A 25094-nucleotide genomic window follows, 5' to 3' on the forward strand; every position below is an offset into this window, starting at 1 on the left:
CAGATTTTTACAGTTCCCACATTTAGTTATGTGACCCCCATCTGGGGCTGAGAGCCACAGCTTAAGAAGCTGTGCTGGGAATCACTTTGAAGGGGTCGGGGCTCAGGTGGCAGAGACGTGCTGGTCTCTACGAATTGGAGGCCAGCTTGGTCTAAACAGGAAGATTTATGGAAGCTAAGGCAACGTAGGAAGACCCCTGTCTCAAAAGACAAAACAAGATATAAAGTTACAGTTTTGCCACAAATTAAAGCTGGTTTCTCTGGGGGCAAGCAGGGTTTGGATAAGGAATGGGTTAAAGAAGCGGGTAATGCCAATGTCAGTGTGTTTTGACCTGTAGGCACATAGTCTTCCCCTTTTCACAAGTTATTGAATTATCAGAAATTTTGGGGAACTTGACATAGGTAGGCAGATGCCATCCAGCTGTAACTGTGCATACAGAACAATGGAAGGCAGAGATTATATATTGAAAATAATTATTTTACTTAATCGCACTGTTAAGATCATAAGGCAACACATCATTGATAGCAAAGTTTCAATAAAATAGTTAAACAAAGCTGGGATTTTATCTTATTCTTTTATTAAAAATTCACTGAAATTTTAGTCAGCATGAGTGTTTGCATAAAGAGAGAAGCATATCACCCTGGCGTCCTATCTACCTCGTCCCTAATGGCAAGGACTCAAGCTTTTTGTGTCCAGACTGACACATATAAAAATGAACATGTGTTTGGTGCAGTAGTCAATCTCCACAGTTTTGGTTACCCACCACCATCACACATCGGATATATTCAATGGAAAAACTCTAGAGATCCACAGGTTTTAAACTGTGTGTCATTCTTGGCAATATAATAAAATCTTATATGTCACTCCTCATCCCACCAGGAGCATAGCATTATCCCTCTCCCCCAAGCTTCCAGGCTGCCTGTGCGACCTGCTTGGCGATCATACACACATGCCATGACAGCTCCTTGGTGCTGTGCACACTTACCCACGCCCCCATAACACAGGAGGGTATGCCCAGAGAAGTCACCATGATCCGCTTGGATGAATCTTTCAGTAAGGAGGGAAAGCAATCCTGTTGCCCAAGATGAGTTTATCACACACTGATTTACTGTTGAGCTCTCTCACAGATGAATCAGGAAACACAGAGGGCCCTGTCTTGTCTGAGGCTAACAGGCAGCTGACCTGCAAACTATGCATAGTGAACATGAGCTCTGCACGCATGAGTACTCCCAGAACCAGGGATGCAGGCGAGGAACACAACAGACTCCTAGTCTGCTGTGACAGTGATGTGTTTGCAGAGATTTCTTGATCCTCCACAATCTGAGGCTTGAGATTGGTGTGTCAGTCCCTTTGTCTCTTCTGCCACCTGAGAGCTTGTGGTGTTCAGGCCCCACATGTGCATACCCATATCCTGACAAGGTTTCCTAGGCAGTGCAGATGAAGGAAGTGTGAACAGAGAGGGTGGCTCAGATACATGCACTACTGCAGATCCCCACCAGAGTATGTGGGGCCTGGAAGGGTGTGCAGGGGTGGAGAGTGCAGCTGGACTCAGTACACATGTCTGGTAGAACTCTAAAACTGGCCAATGGGCTAGATGGTTGGAATCTAAAGAGGGGACTAACATAGTCCAAGGCTGAGCAGCTGGAAGCTGGGGGACACCAGGGAAGAACAGGTGTGGGAAGAACGGAAGTGTCCCCATTGTAGCTGGTGGCTGAAAACGCCAGTGGGAACAGATGTGAAGAAAGAAGCAGGTAAGGTCAAGGGTTTGGGTTGAGCTGTTGGGCACCTAGGCAGAGTTAGCTGTAGAGGCCAATAAGTTCATGTCTGACTGTAGTCCTGAGTATCCTTTTGTGTGTCACCTCCTATAACACTGCCCTGTTTCCGCCCTCTTCCCATAGAGGATTGGTCCAGGTGTGAGTTCAGAGAGTTCCAGGAAGTCAGCTGATAGGAAATATTGAACTTGGTGTGTAGTGAAATGTCTCATCTCCAGGCTTCCATCATCCCATCTCACAGAGGAGGCCTCTTAGGTCCAGGAAGGTGACAGAATGGCCCATGGGCTCATCAAGGCTAGGATAGTTGAGCTGTAACAACTTCCACTGCCCTGTTCTAGCCTAGTCACACAGTGTTCTGGAGGCCACACACTATTTTGGAGAGGGTTTTAGATCTAACCTCAGCTATTTAAAACTGTGCCAACAGGCCAAACCTGAGAGAAAGCCAGTCTGCTGCACACACAGACACACACACAGACACAGACACAGACACAGACACACACACACACACACACACACACACACACACACACACACACACACACACACAACACACACACACCAGTGCATAGAGAACCCAAGACTTGTCAGAAAGACTGATTATCAGGGAAGAGGCATGGGACCCACAAGGAATCTAGATCATAGAGGATCTGCCACACAGCCTTCTGAGATTTCTGGGTGTAGGAATATAGATAGTGTGGAGCCCCACCAAGGGAGCTTTCCATAGGGACAAGGCCACTGTCCATAGGGAGTCAGCCCCCTGGGTAGCACTGCACCTAGGCAGCCCTCCCAGCTCAGCTTGCCAGCAGAGGGACCCCATTAAGTTGTCCCCATTGTAATTCAGATTACAGAAGAGACTTCTGCACATTCTTTCAGGTTAAAATATCAGGGATAAAGAGAAGAGGCAAAATTACTCCACTGTCGCTACGTGCTTAATTATATGGAATGCTGCATAAATTGTCAAGTGCAAAGAATTATTCTGATAAATTAAAATACTAATTAAATAGGCTATTGCAGAATTTTGAGAACATTACAGGGTTCCGCTTCTTCAGGTAATTTGCATATCCTTCATCTAGTGAATTTAATTTTAAAGGACTTCTTTTTAGTGTTTGGAAACCCTTTTTTGTCTCGCGTGAAGATAAAAATGGGCTTTCTGCTTTGCTGTCTGCCTCGGTTAAAGCGGTTTCTTTCGTTGTCCCCATGCTGCGCTGGCTCACTGGTCGGCTCTCATCATGCATGCTAGCTCCAAGTCCAAAGCTTAGCAAAAACAAGAACTCAGCTGAAATTTGAACATGTGGCCGAGCAAGACATCCCTAAGAGTTGAGCAGTAGGAATGAAAGCAAGATAGGTTGTAGGTTGAGCTCTGTCGTTAATATACACCATGGCAAGAGAGCCCTTCCCCCGCTAAATGAATAAGTTAATAAATAATAAAAATAATAAATAATAAAAAAATAAAGAAAGAAAAATTACAGAGGTAGACAAACAGGAAGACTGGGGTGAATGCTTAAGATAAATTCTTTAACATAAACATAACAAGGAGAAAGGCAAAATCGCCCAGCCTCTATTGTCTACACAGTGAGAGCCTTCCAAGCACGGCACAGGGAGGCAAAAGGAGAAGGGCTTGGCAGGGCTGGAGAACCGAAGCCAGAGACATGCCACAGATGACAAAAGAGCTTAGGGCCCTGAGTACCCAAGAGCTAGGACAGAGGGGACAGGAGACAGAAGGGATTTCTCTGGGGCGGGGGTGGGGGGGGAGTACAATCATAAAACTTCTGGAACATGGCTGTCCCAAATCCTGCTCACCTGCCACCTCTTCAGGCCACCACAGGTTTCCTGATGACAACGATGCTTTCTGAGGGAGCTAGAGAGTTGTGCTCTGATGCCTGATGTGAACAGATTGTGGTATGAATGACTAAACAGATAGGGGGCGTGGCCATTATAGTCATCCCCACTCTCAGTGAAGCCTTTCCCGCCCAGGGCCCAGAGAATATGCCACAACCACATTTACCGGCACCCAATAAAGACACTTAATTGCTCCTCGTGCCCTGGAGGAAAGGAAGACTCGCTCAAATGTATAAATAGGGGGACTCTGCTGAACAGAGCAAACCAAGGACCACAGGAATGCAGTAGAAGACAGAGGCAGGCCCCTCCTATGGGGTGTCTTCTGCACCTATTATCCTGACCTTTCCGTTTACTTGCATGGCCTTTCAGGTGGAAACAAAGAAAGCTTACCTGTAGGGAGGCAGACAGCCGCCCTGGTGCATTCTGGGTAAAGAGCCTAGGAACACTGCAGAGTAGATTGACCAAATACAGGCATTCTTCCATAGCAGCACATAGACTGGGAAATACATGTGACCTCTCATGGGAAGGAAGATTGTAATCTGCTGTCTTCAAAGCCTACATCCCTACATAATCCTCACAGCCATTCACAGAGCAAACGCTGAGGATCGTGAAGCATTGTAGTCCGAGCCACATGTTAGGGACTATAGACTGATGCTCGGGGTTCCCTAACGTAGATGTGAGGTGTAAGAAACCTGGACCCTCACTTCATAATGAAAGCAGTGAAGACAGAACAGAAAACAAGGCCGCTTGCTTTATGACTTCTCAGAGCCAGAGATGAGAGCCCAGAATGGTGGGTACTGTGAACACAGAGAACAGCTTTTACAACCCAGGTCCCTTCCTCCCTTTCTTTGGCTGAGTTATCAGGAAGGCTTGGCCTTACACTTCATCTAGGCATTACCTTTCCTTCTGATGCTTAACCTTTCTCTATTGCTTAACAGACCATATGTAGGTTCATCTCTGTATGTTACATTTTGATTATTTTGAAGCTTATCAGGAATATAAGAGTCATATTGGCAGGTTTCTAGGAAAGCTCGCCTGTTAGTAATTTTCTACTCTAACTTTTACTTGGGTGTAGGGAGCTAGACCAACAGAGATGAACAGGGGTTCAGTGTTTTCTGTTCAACTGTAACTGAACCACACTGGCTCAAAGTAAATTTGAAAATAGACCCTTAAAAAATTTCTTAAAGGTTCCGAGATGGGAGATCCTCCCTGTACTGAGAGCTGAGCCATGGTGGATGGAGGCTGGATAGGAGACTACTTACCAGGCAGGAATGTGATTGACCCCATAGTTTAGGGCAAGTGTCTTAGGAATAGCCTTACCTGGGCTTTTAAGACATGCAGTGGCAAGATGCTGGTAGGGTGGGGAGGCTCTGCCAGAGATGCCAAGTACAGGAAAGAAATGTAGACAGACCCTGTGTCCTCAGAATGAAGACAGAGGTAAGACAGGGAAGCAGTGGACTCAGGAGGCACCAGAGGCCCTGCCTGGTGACCAAACAGACTGACCTGTACCAGTACAACTGGGCCACTGATAAGTGGAACAAGGAGCTCAGATGTGAGAATCAAGATAACAGTATACACAGAATTTCATAGAGTGCTCAGATGGCCTGGCGGGACACAAGACTGTGTCATTCAAAGATATCCCATCTCATAAAGGCCTTGAATGGTCTGTGTGCTGCATAGGTCAAAACCTCCTTCTCAGATGACCTCAAGGCACTTGTGAAGAACCAAACATTCTGCTTTGTCATGAAAGGTTCACCAAAACCTGGATCATCACTGGCTCCTACTAGAGCCCCACCCTTTCTACCTGGTCCTCTGCCCCTCTACCAGATGACCCCACCCCCTCTAATAGGTACCCCATCGTTTGACCACCCGGCCCCACCCCTTACAGTCTACCTGATACTCTGCTCTCTCCACCAGAAGCCTCCCCTCCACATAGCTCGACAGCCGGTCTAGGCTTTAACAGCTGTTCAACTGCTCCTCACTTTCTCCAAGTTTTGATGAGTGACCCCTTCTTTCAGGTCTCGGTGGTAGCTCTTTAGAACAGACTGTCTTTCCCAGACTGTCAGAGCAAGTCTCAAACTCCCAGGTTTCCAGAGTGTAAATCAATATTTTGGTAGGCCTGTGAGGGTATTGTTCCTTATGGGTTGTCACAGACCCTAAGCACAGAAGCTATAGATGACAGTGGGTCGTGACCCAGAGCTCAGAGACGCAGACTCTTTCCTCAGTAGTACACTTGCTGTCCTCTGTCCTGTTTGTAGGGTATAGATGGGAACCTACAGTCTCGGTGGCTTCAAGGGTTTTGCAAGGTAAACTGTGAACGGAGCCTGTCTTGGAGCTCAGCTGAACCAAGTGTTCAGCGGATGTGTCACTGTTGTTTATTTACCTCATTATTTAGATTCCAATACATACTTGTGCTTAGGTTAGTTTGAGAAAAGGTCTTTCTTTCCTTCCCCCTTCCCCTCCCCGCTCCTCCCCCTCTCTCTCTCCCTCTCCTCCTCCTCCTCCTCTTCCTCCTCCTCCTTCTCCCCCTTCTCCTCCTCCTCCACCACCACCACCACCACCCTCTCTTTTTCTTCTTCTCCTTCTTCTTCAGACAGGTAGTCCAGGCTTTTTTCAAGTTTGCTATGTAACAACTGAGCCTGTTGCCTCTACTTAAGAGTTTTCTGTACTCTACCAACTGAACCACATCCCAGCCTGGCTCTGCCCTTTAGAATTGATTCTGCACTTTCGTGAGCAGACCCTGCAAGGTCAGACAACACCTCACCCACCTGTCAATGGCCTTGAAGTGGCCAGACCGTACTCACAGAGGCCAGAGGGGTAGGAGGCACATCCAAAGCACAACAGAGTGCTGGTCAGGCAGTCAGAAAAGTGCCAAGCTCGGAATGGCAAAGCAGGTTCCCTGCCCTGAAAAGCAGTGGACGAGCTGTGCAGCTCTGCCCAGGAGAGTCTAAGCATGTGTGGTCATGCACTGAAAGCGGCTTGCCAAGTAGTGGGTGAGACCCTGAGAGGCCATGCTGCCAACCAAGCCATAACACATGCTCTCGCTGTTGATATTGTTGACTGAACTCGTTCAGGGTTGCTCATCGAACGCCATACTTGTGTATACATCCAACAGAAATGTCCAGGTTGGGTGAGTTGAAGAATTCCAGAGGGGCTTTCACACCTAGAGCATTTGTCTGTGGTTTCCCAGGACAAGGTCTCCAAGTCTCAGGAGTGACGGTGGTCTACTTCTTGCAGCCTTACATGGCATCCCTGGGGTGGCTGTTCAGCTAGCTCCCTCCAGAAGTTTGGAAGAATTGCCTCCTCAGCCTGGGCTGCTTCTGTAACTAAACTTTCCCTCAAGCAGCCACCCAGGCAGGTGTGCTGCCTTTCCACACCAAGGTGACACTACGGAGTCACAGAGACACTGCCCACCAGCCCTAAGATACTCAACTGCTTTCTAAGAAGACTAGGCTAACCCTGGGTTAGGCTATTCAGCCTAGTCACATATTGGCTGACTGCTTTCTGTAAAAGTCTCTAAGTCTGCAATCTCTGCTCTCTAGCAGGAACTGGAGTGTTTATAAATTCCATGTATAGGAACCTATTTAGAGTTGCTGTTAGACCACTCCAAATAGCCACCAGACAATACAAGAGACTTGAAAACCAATCACTTTATACCTCAAGGAACAGTCTCCTGCCATCCAAGTTCTAAAGCTGTGCAGTCACTTGCCTCCACCCCACATCATCCCACCACCCAAAGAGGTCCTACAGTTCTCCATCCCTACCCTGGATTGCCTTATGTCCACCTCAGTCTCTCGGTACAGCGGGGACTGTCTATGTGTAAAAACTTATGTCCTGTTGTTAAAGAGGGAGTCTTTTTTCTATAAGACAACGAAAGTCCCCGGAGGTAGAGGAGGCAGGTGGGTTGTAATGGGATATCGTTTGTATACCTCTCAAAGACATAATTCCATTACCCAAGATCCGCACAGGTGTGTCACATTATGAGGCGAGCCCATCTGATCTTTTCTTGCTATCTCGTTCAGTATTAAGCACAATTGCAGTGCCCTCCCCGTTCATGGGGTTTTCAATAAAATTCTAGGTTTTCTTTTCTTCTGGTTTTTATTTCCGAAATGACAGGAGATTTATCCAAAGGAATATTTCTACCGAATCATAAGCCAAGGTCAATTGCCTCATGACACACTTCCTCTCTGGGAAGTGGGGGCAGCTGTGTCTGCTGCCCCAACGTTGCCACGGCTAAGACTTCATTTACATCTGCTAATTGTTTCCCGAGCTCATTTCTCCTGGCATGATATCAAATAGAATTTGTTCTCTGAAAGTCTTCCTCACATGAAGTCAGGAGCAGATGAGGGTGGCTCTTTATTGAAACAAAACTACCATAGGATGTTTCTGATAGAGACATGGATTAAAGGAGAGTGAAATAAGTCACAGATCCGGTGAGGTAAGCACACAGGCAGCTTTTTCCAAGTCCATGCAGTGCTAGTAACAAAACATTATTTCTCAGTGGGTGTAGACTTAGACATATACATAACATTACGCCGTTTTAAAATAAGAACTTATGGTTTGCAGAGTGTGTTTACATACGATTTCCCATCAAATCCTCAATGACTGGAGGCTGCCTAGCATGGCATGCCTTCTAAGATGGTATAGAAAGCACACAAGGTGCTTTGCTGAGGCAGGCCAGCTACTGAGTGGGACATGGGATTGTGCATGCCCATGTCCCATCTGTTGTTCAACATAGCATCTCCATGAGGTTGTTTGGGGGAATTCGTCAACAGAGAGCACTTTCAGATACCCCACCCTTTTCTGTGCTGACCTTTTTTTGATTTTTTTCTTCTCACAGTTGACAACAAAGATGAGCTGGAGAAGGCAACTGGACTGACCATCCTGCAGAGTGGAATCAGGCCGGTGAGTAGGTTGAGGAGTATCCTCACAAGAGAGGCCCTCACACCGGGTGTCTCAGTGCTGGCCGGCTGGCTAAATCCAGTATCATAGGTTTGGCTCATTGTGTGGGTGATCCAAGTACCGTCTTGTTGGCTCAGCTGGTGGGAGGTCGGTCCTCCCAGTGTTTATAGATGCTGACTAATGGTGTAGGCAAATGTGACTGTTGATGTTATGCCTTTGAAATCATAGTTTTGTATCTCCCCAAGAAAAATCTATCACTAACCAAATAGGAAGCTCCAGGAAAGATGATGATATGTAATACTTAAATTATTGAAAAGGAGTAAGATCCTGGAAATTACTCTTTCCCTGGAGAGTCAGCGTCTTTGTTATTTAAACACGTGTGTTTAAACAAAGGTGCAGAGAGCTATGAATCTTTCCTTGAAGTGACTTGACGCTCTTAGACTCTTTGGTGTCCGGCCATTGCCTCGCTGCTACCAGACGCTCTGTCTTCTCCGTGCTTGCTGGTGGCTGCTCTCTTGGCCGAGTGACAGTGTAATGAAGTGCACATGTGACAGTGGTTGAGGTTCCTCCTGGGAGCTGCGTGTAGCCACTCATAAGTCAGCGTGGACCAAAGCCAATCTGTGCTCTTGTGTCTGAAATTCAGATTTCACAGCACTTGTCATTAAAGTTAATTAAGTATTAAGGAGTGCTTGTTTGTAAGTGTTCCCTGCTATACAACGGTTTGTCCTTGTGGAGCCACTTAGGGACTGGAAGGTTCTTTGGGGGAAGCTCTGATTTTGCAACCAGGTCTTTGGCTCCTGGAGCCAATAGCTGCTTAATTGGTGGCCGTTCTCAGAGACCTGGGCTTCCAGGTAGCTCTTAAGAGGGCTTGAGTGCCTGGGGCATCTTAGTTATTGACAGCAGAGTGCGAGAGTCTATAACTGATAGAAACTTCTCAAAGGACATTCCTAAAGCCTGACAAATGTCACTCTCCTCTGTGTGTTCTTGAGGCCAGGCTGGATAAGCAGAGCAGGTGACAGCTGAAGACGCTCTTGATTATTTGCTGTTTCTTTAGCAGCCAGTGAAGTGGAAGGAAGAAAGAAGCCAAATGTCTTGGGGCTTCCTGAACCCCCGCTATCTAAGTGAGGAGCGGTGGGCATGTCAGGGAGAACAGTGCGGTGAGGAGACTGGACAGTGGGCACTTAGATGTTACTGCCTGCCTCTAGCTGGGGACGGGCGAGTTCATGTGCTGGGCTGTTTGCAGCTCAGTTACTTCTTTGGGGAGAAATGGTGGCGCCCAGTCTTTGAGAGCAACCCACATTCAGGCAGCACTTATTGGTATGGCCCAGTCTCAGAAAACACAGAGACTGTGGACTGAGCCACTCAGAAACAGGCGGCAGGCGGGGTGATAAGACCTCGCTTCACAGGGGAGGTCACAGTGTGATTCATGTACTTGGTTGCTGAGTACCTCATCCCTTATTGCAGTGTGGCCTCCAGCTGCTTAAGGGCAGTCGGATGTACAGTGGGCCAACCCCATTGCCCAAGACAGGCCTGGTTCTCAAGCACCTCCCAAGCTTTTCTTGGCTTCTTTAATAAGAGCCCACCCTGAGCCTGAGGACCTGCTTACTGTGTGGCCTGCTTAGAATGCAGCTGCTCATCCAGGAGTGGAGAGGTTGAAAAGCTGTGTTCTCAGACTCCCAATGACCCACCCTATTCTGCCCAACAGGCTCTGGCCTCCAGCCCTTTCCTTCTACCAACGAGTTCAGGCTTTCCCTCTGTTTGCCTGTGTGTTCACCACCCTAAGTATCTTCTCTCGTTCTACAGTGATGGCTTCTAGGTCGTCTTTCTTCCTAACTTGTGGCTCCGTGTTCTATGCTGCCACACAGGTAGTTAGTGTCTACCTCAGCCGACCTCACGGTAGACAGTCTACCTCATGGCTTCATTTCCCCTTCTGTAACATAGGTCAGTCTACCTTGGAAGATCTTGTGCAGGTTTTCTGAGATAGCAGATATAACATGCCTGGACGGAGTTAGCAGGAAGAACTTCCTTATTGATCTCAGCGTCCCCTTTCTGCCATGCTAGTCATCTTCTCTTCTGAGATTCAAGCCAGAAGCCCCCAGAGGAGCACAGCATGCTGCCACAGTGCTTCCTGGAGATAACCCCTTATTCCAAATATCTATTTTTTAATCCTTTGCCTCGACCAGAAGCCACTTTGAGAGCCGATGCCTGTCGAACCTTTAGTGTTGGCTGGTATCACTGCAATGGCCTTGAGCCCAGCTCTCCACATGTTTCCTTGGCATATCCCTTGCCAACTCGAGGCCGTAAGCTGCGCTGACAGGCAGAGAACATTTACAGGAGCAAAATTGGAGGAGAGGGTTCAAGCCGAGAAAATTTTTAGAAACCTAATCATATCTTTTTCCTAATTTTAACTCTCTCATTCAGGAAGCTTGATTTTGATGATTTTTTTTTGGTGTATTTCTAATTCTTCTAATTCCTGACTCTGGGATGTAAAGCAGAGTGTGATTGCTAGAAATCTAGCGCCATTTACAGATCTGCTCCAGGCACTTGTAATTCACACATGTGATGACAGATAGCAGAATTAAAACCTTTTAAGCCAAATAGAAATATCTCAAAACAAAATTTAAAGGAAATGAGGAGGTTGTGGTGCACACGCACACGTCCCGAATAGATGGGTGGTATTTTGATGTATTTCAAAAATCTAATTTCTGACACCTTGGAAACTTTTCACATTTTAGTCACATTAATGAAGCTGTGTCTCCTCCAGAGGACAATTATACTTGCCCCCAAAGAAGAGCTCAGAATGTGCTGAGAAAACAGCCTAGATAATTTCCACCAGGCATGGGTCTCCCTCATTATGGAGCGGGGCTGCCTCTAGTTCTGATGGTAGCCATAAACTGATTAGGAGGCTGTCTGCCCAGCCTGTAAGGCAGACAGAACAGACTACCTGGTCCAGCATCACCACCACCAAGTGGCTCTAAAGACCACAGTGGGGAGGAGTCCAGAGCAATGCTTGTAGAGGGGCAAGAACTACTCTGGTGGAACTGAACTCCCCCTGCTGGAGAGAGGCCTCCCACCTGGTAGACCAGATGAGCTTTCCCAGGAACCTCTCCAAAGAGTTCCCAGACATCTTTCAAGGGTTGAGGAGGTTTGCCTGCGCAAGCTCCACAACTGTTCTTCAAAGCTTCAGGGAACAATTTTGTCCAAAGAGGAACCGTATGCCTACAAATATACCCATCTTCAATGTCCATTAGAAGTCCATGAGCTGGCACTTCTGCCCCACAAACTACTGCGGCTCTCCTGCAGCAAACCCTGGTTTAGATCCTGCATGGGGATTCATGGTTGTGAATGAAAAGCAAGAGATGAGAGGAAGGGATGTGGGGGGAGTAGGCTCATTTTCTCCTTCAAATCCCACCTTAGCTTATTCTGTTGAAGGAGGTATTGTAGCTTTAAGCCTTTTTCATCAAAATCCCGGCCCAGGGCTATTGAGAAGGCTCAGTGGAGAAAGCCAGTTGCTGCCAAACTTGATGATCTGAATTTAGTCCCTGGGTCCTAGATGGTGGGATAGACAACTGTCTCCCACAGGCTGTCCTTAAACCTCCGTATATGTATCGTGGCACGGGCACATGCATGTGCACTCATACATATAATAAACGAATAAGCAAGCAAACATGTCCAGCCCAGTGGCTCTAGGTGACTAGGAGGAGCTTGGATCCTGAAAGAACATTTGGGCCAAACCAAAGGGCAGACCCGTGGTGCATCGGGTCCTCTGTGCCAAAAATATAAAGCCTGATCCTTTGATTTAGAGTTTGGATTCACAGCATTTCTATAAGGAGTCCACTCACCAAGTAGAGAAATAAAAGGAATAAAAAGCTTTATGAGAGAAGAAAGAGTTGGAAGGAAGAAAGGAGAGAGTTAAAATATAAAACTGTAGCAAGGTAAATAATTATGGTGTAATAAGTCAGGAGAATTCTGCAATCCTTGAAATCACTAAGAGAACTGTGCCCATAAGGTGACTCTACACACATGCACACACGAATTGCTGCCTTTAAAGAAGCCATACACGCATGTGCAGACACTTTGCTGCTCACAGATCAGGCATCCTGTGGCGAGGTTGGAGGTTGTAAGTTTGTTCTTCAATTTCTCTTGGCCTATTCTGTTGAAACCACCATAGATTCAAGATGCTGCAAACTGGACCAGAGAATCCCTCCATAACCCTCACCTAGCAGACGCCCCCTTGGATCCGTGTAGGTAATTGTATGTCATCAGTAAAAGCAGGAGATTTATACTGTGTGCTGTGATGAGCAGCTCTGAGTCATTAGCACCCCGCTATACCATCTAAATAAAAATGGCATACAACTCTAGTAAGTGACCACACCAATGTGGGTAGGCATCCCTGGAGACGGTAAAGCCGGCTGGGTCCCCACTGACTCTGACATACTGTGACATTGGTATCCTTAGCCATCACGTACCTGTGTCCACCCCATAGGGTGCCTTGTTCCTGGGTACAGCACAATAAGCAGTGCAAAGCCCTCGGTGAGGGCTGCACGTAGATAGAGGTCAAGGAGGAAAAGCGTTGGGAGTGGTGGTAAAGTGGGTGTTCGTGCATCCTGATGTGGGAGGAGCTCGGGGAAACCCTTCACACAGCTGGCATTGTTGGTAAACCTGGAAGTAGGAGGGGATTCTGCCAACCTAGGGTCTAGTGGATATGTATGAGGACATCAGTCTGGCCTTCCTGTGTTCCAGGCTCAGATCCAATGTCCATGACCTTCAACTACTCCTCTTGGCTCCTTGTGCGCTCTGACTGCTAGAGTAACAGTCCCTGGGAAGTGTGCACTGTGGCTCCCAGCTGAAATGTGTCGTGGCTGAGGGAGAGTGATTCAGAAATGCCCTGTGCAGCGATGCCACTGTGTACCACAGTGTAAACAGTGTAAACAGGTCCATGGCATCCTTCTCACTCTTCATCTTGACTCTATAAGCTGAACTTTCAGGTGCCATTTCTCGGCAATGGAATTGCTGCTTTTCCTTGGGTGGCCATCCTCACTATAGCTCTAAGAAGCTCTCTTCTCTTCCATGGGTAGGTCAGCCTGCCTGTAGGTGAATTCAAAAGAACCAAGGGAGCAACACGGGTCCCAGAGTGTGTAGAGAGAGATTGAGGTGCGAGGGGTGTGGAAAGTACAGGGGTGGTAGAGTGAAGACCAGGGCCTGGGTTCTAGGTGGTGTTGTAGCCATGTCTGATCACATATGCCAGGGGGCCCCACAGACAAGTGAGAGCATGTGCTTACAGCATGTATTCTCCCCTCAACCCACACCCTCTTAGCCCACGGATACTCTGAGAACAAGCTGGCTATGATCAGTGTAGAATGCTGTGCCCTAGGAGTCACAGGCTCCCTGAAAACCTGGGAAAACCACAGGTTCCACAGGCATTCCCCAGGACACCAGAAGCCTCCTCTACTCCCCACTGAGCATTCCCAATGAGGACAGGGAAGGAGCCAGAGCTACCCTTGGGGTAGGGAGTAGGGTGCTCTTGTTTCACTCCTGCAGGACCCTCATTGGCATTCCATGCACATTCACCTCATTTTATTCTAATCTGCATTTCTTGACAAAGGAAACGGATTTTTTTTTCTCTTAAATGCAAAAGTGCACAGGCCTGAGAAAAGACTGTTGACTTGTCAGGACTCCTAATTTGTGTTTGAAAAGGAAAATCTGCATGAAATTGCATTAAATATCTGGGGCCCCATCTCCACATTCAGCTCCCCTGAAGCCCTCATGAGTGGTGAGAAGACTAGACAGAAGTTGAAGTTCCCAGCAGCCCATCCATCCCTGGGCTCCAGGAACAGATATTCAGCTCTGACTTCACAGACCTGAGGCCCACAGCAGTTCATCTCCAGCCCCCACAGCTCTGTGCGGTAAAGAAAAATCGCACCAGCATGAGTCCCATGTAAATAACCGCACTTGCTGTGTCTGCAAATATAGTCTTACTGTGAATACCTTTCTCTCCTGAACCACTGCAGAGAGCACCAAGCTCACATGGGTCTTCCATGCGTCCCTGTGACTCAGAGACAGGGAGCAACTATAGGATGTAGCGGTTGCCACGGTAACAAATTCAATTTTTATTCAATATCAAGGTAAATAGTCACGTAAAATGAAGCAAGTTGCATCTGATGGTGGCTACCCACTCCTCACTCTTTCCAAACATTTTCATATGTTTTATAAAAAAATTGCATAATGTATATTTCAACTGCAATGACATGACTCATTATCTGCAGGGTCCAGGGGTGACATCTTTTACCTTTCTCCCCTTGAGAAGCAGAGGGGCTACCCTGTCTGGTATCTTCATGGGCAGGATGGCTTCTGGCTCCTGTGGGCCTGTGATCTTGGGAGCAGAAGGCGATTTTCACTTAACAAGTTGAGGTCTAAAGAGATGGCAAGGACTCAGTCTGTTCTAGAAGCCTCCTGTGGTGCTTCTATCTGGGAAGCAAAAGGAGAACATGCTGACCCAAATCACCCACTCATGGCCTGCTATCCACTGCACATTGATAAAGAGACCATCTTGCCCTATAAGGTATGAGGGTATGCTCAACTGAGGGTCCACCTGTAAACTGGTAAGTGCTCGCCAACAGACAGGCAGGTGTGTGCCTACCTAAACATTCCATCACAGCTACTATACTCATGTTCCTTGTCAGCAGGTGTCATTGAAAGGCCACTGAACACAGAAGTCATCTGGGACCTTGGTCTAGCATGTCATTGCTACTTCTGCCCTTAGCAAAGCCAGACACTACAATAACCATAAATGCACATCAGTCCTCACCTAGCTGGTGTGGCCTGCCAAGAGGAGCACAGTCTAGATGGCACAGAAAAAAGCCCCAGCTTGCCTCTCTGATTAGAAAATAAAGACAAGAAAGCCTCACACTACAGCAGGACCTGCCCCTCTACACTTCTTTTACTATGACACCTAGGGGTCCAGTGTGGCCACTCATGTCAGCCTCCTGGACTCTCATTCCAGCAGATTCTACCCTCTTAGTTACAGAAGACAGAAACTTATTAGCAAACCTTGATATCCCATGTTTTCCTGTAAATTGCTCTCCTGCCCCATTCTGCTCAGTCATGGCTGGCTCTGCTTGCCCATTTCCAGGGTCTCCTACAACTGAAGGTCAATATAACCCAAGAGCTGCTGCCTGGTTTCTATCTCCCAGCAACAGAGCACTGTTTTCTGAGTGTCAGAGCCCCAGAGATGCTAAGCAGAATACCAAAGCCTAGGTGGAGTCACTCAACAGAAAGCTGCTCCCTCAGCCTTAGAAACTAGAATTTCAGTCTAGAGGGGCCCATCTTCCTCTGATGTCTCCAGGGAGAACCCACTTTGTGTAATGTGCACTCCCATGATCCCTTTGTAATGGTTAACCTGGACATCCACATTACTAGACTGAGAGGCCCCTAGGAGATTTGTAAGGCGCATCTCTCAGTGTGGTGTTTAGGCTATTTTCAGAGGGGCTTAGCTCATGAGGGCTCTGACCTAATCAATGAAGGTTTGATCACTCTACTGATAAAGTCAAGTCTGAATGGAGTGTTGAGAGGAGCTGGAACTGGGGACGGTAGGGCCTGCTAGGAGGATATAGGAGTATCGGGCTCTTTCCTTCATTCAGTGAAGAGCAGCCTTTTGATGCTCATTCTCACTCCAGGACTAGCAGGGAGCCTGTGACTATGACCTGACCTCCTAGAAACCAGGAGCTGAAAGAAGCTCCTCCCTCTTTATGCTGTTCACATTGAGTGTTTTGTAAAAGCTACGAGAGGAGTAATTACTATAGCACTCCTTAGCTTGTGGTTATGTAGTCCCAAGCTCTGCCTCCCTACATTGCTAAGTGGTTTTCTGGGTATCTGTGTCTCTTCTTATTAAGAAAACTCTATGTTGGATTTAGGGTATAGCCTACCCTGTATGACTTTATTGTAATGCAATTACATCTACCAAGGTCTTGCTTCCTCATAAGTTTAAGTATTAGTATTAGAGCATACTTTTTTGAAAAGATATCAACCCATAGTACGCAGGAGACAGAGATGCCCCAGTCCTGTCTAGAAATGACAGTATTAGTGGCTGGTTGGCCTACAGTTGAACCTTCCTCTCATGTGAATATGGTATGCTTAAGTTTCTTAAGTGGCGCTAAACCCAAGTTGGGTCTCATCTCTCCAACTTGTCATTCTATAGCAAACATGTATCTGTTACAGACCTAGCCATCTGTTCCATTGACTCTAAACATTGTAAAGGTCCACCATCAGGGTATGTGTGAAAAAATAAGATAAAATATAAAAGAAGTTATAAGAATGGGAAGGGGAGAGAAGAGGGAGGGGAAGAAATAAGGATGCAGAGAAGAAACAACAGAAATTCTGTTTGAAGATGCCAAAATAGATCCCATTCTTTATAAGCTGATAACATTTTAAAGCTAATGAATTGAAATTATGTGCTTCTCAGATTTACTTGAAATGATCAGAAGTCTGTGAGTGAAGTATTTTAGTATCTTTCTTACCTGTCTTACCAATGACAGGTATAACTGGTGATGGTTTCAGCCCTGTACACTGATGGTGGCCAAGCAGCAGAGACTCAACCCTTGCCTAAAATCTAATCTTCAAGTACAGAGGCTCCTACAAGTTCTCTGAGGCCTCTCCCCTTGCTTATAGATAACACTGTCCCCATGTCCCAATAATGGTTATTCCTTTATAAGAGTCCTAATCCCTTCTTATATGGACACTAGTTCTATTAATAAGAGCCAACCCCACTTTACCCCTAATGCCCTCTAGAAGATCTTCTCTCCAAAATACAGCTACATTCTGAGATGCCTTCAGGTCAGAGGTTCACAATCAGGTTTTGGAGGAACATAATTCAGTCATCATGCTGACCATGGACACGTGTAACCCACTAATGTCTTTTATCTACTACTTCCAAAAAAATAGTGCTTGGGAAAGTTAGCTTCTGAGATATATGACTATGCCTTTTCCTCTACCATATCAAAGAATAAAATTAAAACACAAGAAATATTACCAAGGAAATCAGGGAGGTTAATTAAGTGGATGGATGGATGGACAGATGCACAGATGGGTAGATGGATGGATGGATGGATGGGTGGATGGATAGATGAATGGATGGATGGATGGATGGGCAGATAATTAGGTGGTGTGCTAGTTAGGGTTTCATTGCTATGAAGAGACACCATGACCAAGGCAACTTTGAAATAAAGGAAAACATTTCATTGGGGTCAACTTACAGTTTCAGAGGTTTAGTTTATTATCATCGTGCTCGGAAACATGGCAGTACCCAAGCAGACATAGTGCTGGAGAAGTAACCAAGTGTTCTACATCTTGATCCAGAGGCAGCAGAAGACTGTGTACCACACTGGGCATAACTTGAGCATGTATGAGACCTCATAATAGTGCCACTCCCTATAGGCCAAGCATTCAAACAATCAGGTCTATGGAGGCCATTGCTATTCAAACTACCACAGATGGGTAGGTAGGAAGAGAGATGGATGAGGAGTTAAATAGATGAGTAAGTAGACTGGTGAGTTAGTAGATGAATAGATGATTTGGGGTGAGTAGGATGAGTGTGTGGATGAGTATATAGGGGAGGGTGGTAAGTATATGTAGATGGATGAATAGATGTGTGGATATTTCAGTGGGTAGTTGGAGAGATAAGGGGAGGGTACACAAATGTGTAGACTGACAAGTGAATGGCTGTCTAGTCGGGGAGTAGATGAGTAGGTAGGTGAACACATGGGTGAATGGGTCAATGGATGCATGGATAAATAAGTAAATAGATAATTGGGTGGGTGGGTAGGTGGGTGAATGGATGGGTAGGTAGATAGCTGTAGGTAAGGGATTAGGTGAGTTGGCAGATATATAGGTAGATGGACCAATGAATGGATTAGTAGATCTTGGATAGGTAGATGGATGATAGAATAGATGCATAAGTATGTGGGTGGATTGGTAATGGATCGATGGAATTTAGCGTGTGTTTTAAAACCATGATGATAACTTTTTAATCCCAAGTCCTGTCAAATTTACATTTCCATCATGGTCATGACTCCATGATGAATCCACGGCCATGAATCCAGTAAGAGAAAAACTGTATCACAATATCACCAGGTGAAGTGGCATTGCATTGCTGCAAAGAGTACCTTCCAGGAGCAGGGATGGGTAGCAATATGTAAAAAGGTCCCACCTTGGGCAACTTATAATGGAGACATGTGACAATATTCCTGCCTCCCACTGATGGGATGGTTGTGATATAGAGTAGGACACCACCTGGAGTAGTCAGCTTGCCCTAGCAGAGACATAAAGGCACTAAAAATTGTGTTGAGACTTTGCTCTTTGGAACAATGATTGTCTGTTCCTTGTGGTTTATTGGACGTCTTTTCATTTGGGTGTTACAGGTAGAGTAATGAATTTATTTGAGAAATGTCAGCAGTGCTTTATGAGGCCGCCTTCAGCAGCAACATAAGAGGAGCTGATTATTAAGCTGCTAATTTGCAGATCTTCCCTAAGTGAATGCAAACAAATTCTGGTCCTCAAAGCCCTGCTAATATACAATGTTCAATTTTTAATTTCCAGTCCATCTTAGATTATGGGAATGAAAAACAATATTTAATCCCTCGTTAACACATGAATGAGCGGAAGCTGTCATTTTCAACCAGACAATACCAGGGGTTATCTCAAGAACTGTCAGTTTATGTGAAAACATTATGTTGCCCAAATTTTCATAAAAATTAGTAATGGATAATATTCAAGATCAGAGCAATAGAAAGAGAAAAATCTGCATTCATGATAATAAATATTCATATTTGTCTGCTTGAGAGATGAAAATCTAATCAAGGGGCTATTGATGCACTGTTATTTTTTTTCAACCAAGATGTTTCATCTAAATTGGGTTTGATATGGAAATGAGTTTTAGTCAAAGTCCTCCAGCCTTAGCCCATGGGCTGCCCAGGCGATATCGTGTATAGATACAGCCCCGGTGCACACACTGAACCACAATTAGGGTTACAATACCCTCTCTGCATGTGAGCCCCCAGAGGTTCGTCTGATGGAGTGTTTTGGAGCCTCCTTCCCACTGTAAAGGAAAAGAAAAACAACAGCCTAATCTCATGCCAGCTACTGCAGGGTTAAAATTGTCTGTGTTTTTGCTTTTGTTGACAATTACCATAAATCAGAAGACACTCTGCATGAAGCTTTATGAAATATGTATGATTTTGAAAAGAAAAGATGGTGGCTGCTGGAGGTAGCCCCGTGTGCATGTGCTCATGTGTGCCTAAGTGCCCGTGCGAAGGACTCATGTGTGCAGGCGTGCATATGCGCATGAGTGCCCATGTATAGAAACATGTGTGCATGCATACATGAATGCATTTGTGCATGAGTACATAGGACACATGTGTGAGCTGGTGATTTTGCTTGAGGCTATCTATGCTTTTCCTTAACTGTCAACATGCATTTGAAAGGAAGCATGTAAACAAATACCCATCTGGGAAACATGGCTACACAGAAACTACACCGATCCTTGTTATAACTGTGCCATTAACAGACACATCGCTACAAACATCCCCTGTGTTCAGGTCACCATGGACCACAAGCCCCTGAAAATAACCACTGGGACCAGAACCTGGCCTCCCTTAACTTATTGACAAATTCCTAGGAGGATTGGCTTGCTTTAGCCCTGCTAAGAACCCAGTGTAATATGCTAGGGCATCAATTACAGAACCATGGGAGGCAACCTCATCTATCACATTTGTCCTCTAGTGACATTGACTAGGCTTCACTGTAACTTTGATAGAAGTCCTTTCCTAACTTACTATTCCATGGTTAGCTCTACTGGTCTTCCCATCCCAGTTCAAGTACAGCTAACCATGGGACAGCTGCTCTCCCCAACCCTGGGCCAGGTACCATGGGACACCTCAGCCATTTGGAGAAGTGCTTGGGGATGTGACTTCTAGAGTCAGATGTAGGCTTCTATACTGAATCTCCTCTCAACAGCTCTTTGGACTGAAGAAGATCAGCTGGAGAACTCAAAAGTGGCATGAAAGGTCTCCCATCATCCTTGTAGCATGTGCTCCTGGCATCTGGAGCCATGGTCTCCTTCCAGCCTGCCTGAAACTATCCTCCACTGAGCTGCAGGGTCCAGAGGCATTTGTTCCTCTGTGGATGTAGGGTGGACATACTAAGAGGAGACCCAAGGAGCCATGAGAAAAGCCAAGCTCGTGATATACAGGCCTGAGGTTTTTAACCACTGTAGCATTGTGTCTTGTACCATGTTCAGTGTTGGGTGAGGGCTACCAAAGTCCACCAAGGCAAAGAACATTCTCCTCAAAGTTCACCTTCTTGGGTATCTCGGGCACATTCAGTCTAGTCTTTACTCTTCTTAGACTTCAGTGGCTCCCAGCACATGTCCAGGACATCATCTCTCTCATGGTACATTGTCACTAGTCCCAGACAGCTGTCCTTTATCTTCCTTCCTAGACAACTCCTCTGCTCCCAAAAGTGGACCACAATGGAGTACACAATGGGGAGTGGGGTAGCTCCTCATGCTACCCCAGAGCACCCATCCCTCCACCCTATCCTTCATCCTCCCACATGATTGGTCATCCGGAGAGTCTATGGCTGAGGCTGACGCTCACACCTCTGGGCCTACCTGCCAGGCACTGTGGATCTCCTCTAGAAAAATGTCTACTTGTGTTATTTCCTACGAGGGGAGCTTTTCAACAACTGAGGCCGAATGGGTCCTAATATCTGTTCACATTTGCCCATGAGAGGACTGATTTGTGACAAACGCAAATTGTCCAGGATTTAGCTAAAGCCACACCACACCCATTGTGCAGATAACTCTGCCTTGGGATCTCCAGTGTGTGTTTGTCCTCTGGACATTGAGAACTGAACCCCAACAAAAGGCTGCATTTGTCTTCTGCTTCACCCAAATCCACATAAAAGATGCCTCAGGAATAACAGGGTTTTCCTCATGGTAGTCGGGAGTAGAGAGGACTTTCTGAGGCTCCCAAATAGGTCATGCTAAAGGACAGGAAGAAAGGAACTGGCCTAGGTGAAAGTAGACTATAGGGATTTTCAGGGAGATTGTCCATCCTGAGCTTGGTCCACAAGAATGTTAGCAGGTCATTTAGTAGATAGCAGATCAGGTGAAATCACTCAAGGCACACTGCGGGCCTGGTCCTGGCTATCAGGGAAGGTCCACTGTGAGGCCCTGGACGTGTTCTTTCTTCCTGCACAGCCCTGCAGGATCTCAGCCTCTGGGTGGTTCCTGCACCTGCACCGCTGCCTCCCTTACTGCCACTAGGGGTCACACTTACACATCTCTTCTGAACTTGATAGGCTCCTGAAATTAGGGTGACTTAATCCTCTGTGAGTTGCCAAGAATTTACCAGGACTTAAAAGATAAGGGAAGGGGGAAAGATGTGAAGAGAAGATGGAGAAACAGACAAATGGGAAAGCTCCGTGAATATCTGTGTTTGGAGCCACCTGTGTTCCAGAATTAAGACCTTGGCTGAACAGGAGTTAGCATGGACTTATTTTCTAATACTGGAGCCTGAATGGAAATTCTCCACCCACATCACATCAAAATGAGGGTGCAGGACCTTGAGCAAGGGCATCCAAGTGGTCTCTGAGCATTTTTATCTGCTGTAAGCATAGAAGCCTGAGAAGAGCTACCCCATCTATGTCATGCTTTCCTTTTGGGTGTCGACAACACAACTCTCACTGAACTAAGAGGTCACAAGGGATCTACTTGGTTGAAAAAGGTCAGGACAGGGTTTTCAGTCTGCAAGCCCAGAGCCCCTGTCCTCACAGTTGGATTTCCAAGCTCTCTGAACAAATCCTGAATGCTACAAGCCATGCCGGGAAGCCTAACATGCAGAGTCACAGGCATGGGCCTCCTCATGGGTAGAGGCACCAAGAAACATTTGTATGGAAAGCTTGATGCCTCAAATAAAAACTGTCTTTGGGGTGAGGCAGAGCAGTAGCTCCAATTGGCAGCATTTGTCTAGCAAGCACAAAGCCTTAGGTTAGAAATTTACCACCACGTAAACTGGTATGCTCATTCCTGCTTGTGATCCCAGCACTGTGGAGGTAAAAGCATGAAAGGTAAGAGTTTTCACTGGGCATGGAGTAAGTTCAAAACCAGTCTAGACACCATAATACCCTGTCTCAAGAAAGAAAGAAAAAAAAGTAAAGCCACCTTGACGTTATGGGGGAAATTAAAGTTTTAGTCTCTTAAACTCGTTTTCAAACCTAATGAATGAGAGAGACCTGACTCCGTAGGGGAGTGTATGTTCCAGGATTGAGAGTTTCCAAGAATGTCCGATAGCCTGTCATTTCCTGTCTTCTCCTTTGGAACCAAGCACACAGCATGCACTGTAGCTAGAATTATTTTTTTTTGAAGTATATCAGCCAAATGGACCGAAAGTTCTTTTTGTTTCATCACAATTTTACGCACAGAAGAATCTGGCCTTCATGCAGTCTTTTTTCTTAAATTGGAAACTTTCTCCATTTCATTTAAAGGAAGCATTTGGCTTCTCTTTGGCCCATCTGGATGACTAGCATTGTGACCCCCATGTTTGGTGATCACAGTTAAGTGCAGTGGGGGTGGCTTCAACATAAGCCTTGGATGTAAAGCAGTCGATTTGATAACTGATATGGTTGCTAGGTAACCGATGGGAAGGTAGCATATATGGCCTGAGTATTCTGGACAAAGAGCTTGGCCACATCTCAAGTGGGACAGTGCTGGATGATGCAAGGGTCCATCACACTTCTTGGAACGTTGCACAATTTAATCCTAATGAATTAATTTCTGTAACTTTATTTAATATTGTTACACTTTGATTGGTTGCAGGTAAAGTGTGGGAAGTGAAATCAGAGCACAGGGGTATAAAGCAAATGTTTGGGAAGTGTTAGGAAGTCCATTAGTCTTCGCCTCATAAACCTTTATGAATACAGACAGAAAAAGACATGTGCTGAGGAAAGAGTCACTGGGAACGTTTTGGAACACTTGACTTTGTCATCAATACTCTGGTAACACTAAATAAATCATATGACTCCTGCTGGCCTCTGTTTCTTTATAATTAGGGCAAGAGAGGGAAAAATGGGTGCTGGTCTTATAAGCCCTTTAGGTTGAATAGTCACAGAAAGAGGACCCGTGTGTGTCCCAGACAGCTAGCCCAGCACAGACCCCCTAATCCATTCTCAGCCAATTGTTGTAGGATGGTTGGTAACACATGATTGGATCCATACATGGTTAAGTGGATACATAGATGGATAGGTGGATGGGGAGATAAAGGGAGGACGCATGGATCGGCAAGTCGATTGATAAGCAGGTGATAGGCAGATAGATGGAAGAGTGAATGGGCACATGATTGGCTGGTTAGGCAGGTCAATGGGCAGAAGATGGATAGATGTATGTTCACTCTTTATTCCTTTGATCTTTATGGCTGGGAAGTGTTCTTCCAGGCAGCTAGAAAGGAAGTCTTTGTGTCCCATATTTTCTTCCCTTTAAAATTTAAGACCGTCCTTAAAACTGATAGCTCTCCAAAGTTAAACCAGGAAGGCTACAGCATATGAGAACAGCAGTGCTCAGAAACTGTGGTTTCATCCACACGTCAAGGGCCACAAGCTGACCCATAGTCCAGAGCCTCCAAAAACCATTCTGCAAAGACCGAATGTCATAGCTTTATACTTGACATTACAAATTGTCGTGTGAAGGACCAAGCAATGAAAAGCGAACCTACCACATGGTCAGCTACATTGCTGTGACTGCCTGCAGGGAACAGCCTAGTGTCTGGTTTCCTTAGACACAAATAAATCTCGGATGTAGCACCAGACTACGCTCTGAACTCTCAGGAAGAAAGCCCTTGCTGTGTGGGAACACTCACGCAATTTAACCATGTGGATGGTGTTTTCCAATGTTCTACATTGGCCTCTGGCCTTATAAGAACAGAATAATAAGCACTCATCTGACCTTTTTCAGATAACACACAGTTATTCTATACATGCCTATAGATTTCTGATGGGCTTATGGCTACTTGCTGTTTAGTAAATATAGCTTGGGAGACGACAATATTGTATTCTTTCCAGTTCCGGCTCTGTGGGCTTGGGTACTCTCAGGGTCTTTGCAAAGCTTAACACACCTCCAAGCCCTTGATTTGGGCCTAGACTGAAGATGGCCCAAAGCTTTCCTCAGCCATTGTGTGTAGGCTTATGCAGGAGCAATGCTCTATCCTCATAAAAGGTAGTGCACCCCTTCATCTTCTGATTTACAACATTAAGATTTATATTCTTTTTACCTCTGGCATCATGTTTCCATTTGAATCCAAGTCACAGTTTATTCATCTGTCCCCAGAAAGGACACACAGGTATTTGTACGGAGCACAGATAATGGAAGCTACCTCTCTAGACACAGGTACTTCTAAAGGAAGATCAGAGGAGCAAGTAGAAGGCAGATTCAACCTCTACTTCGCTATGGCTGAGCCCCTGGGAAGGCCTGAGCTTGGATCTCAGGGTCCATTTGTGCCAAAAGCATATCCTAAAAGACCTTGCCACTGTCAT

At 46.0% G+C, this 25094-nt stretch overlaps 1 protein-coding gene across 3 annotated transcripts in view; it reads left to right on the top strand.

Annotated features, from left to right (window-relative positions):
- The window catches only part of Ptprn2 (protein tyrosine phosphatase, receptor type N2), a 744317-nt gene that overhangs the window by 482322 nt on the left and 236901 nt on the right, over positions 1-25094 (top strand). For all 3 annotated transcript variants that reach the window (XM_087552435.1, XM_087552436.1, NM_031600.2), the window contains 1 exon segment: positions 8452-8516. In XM_087552435.1, the coding sequence (XP_087408561.1) occupies positions 8452-8516 (65 nt within the window).

The sequence above is a fragment of the Rattus norvegicus genome, chromosome 6 (genome assembly GCF_021556685.1).
Source record: "Rattus norvegicus strain SHRSP/BbbUtx chromosome 6, alternate assembly SHRSP_T2T, whole genome shotgun sequence".
NCBI lineage: Eukaryota > Metazoa > Chordata > Mammalia > Rodentia > Muridae > Rattus > Rattus norvegicus.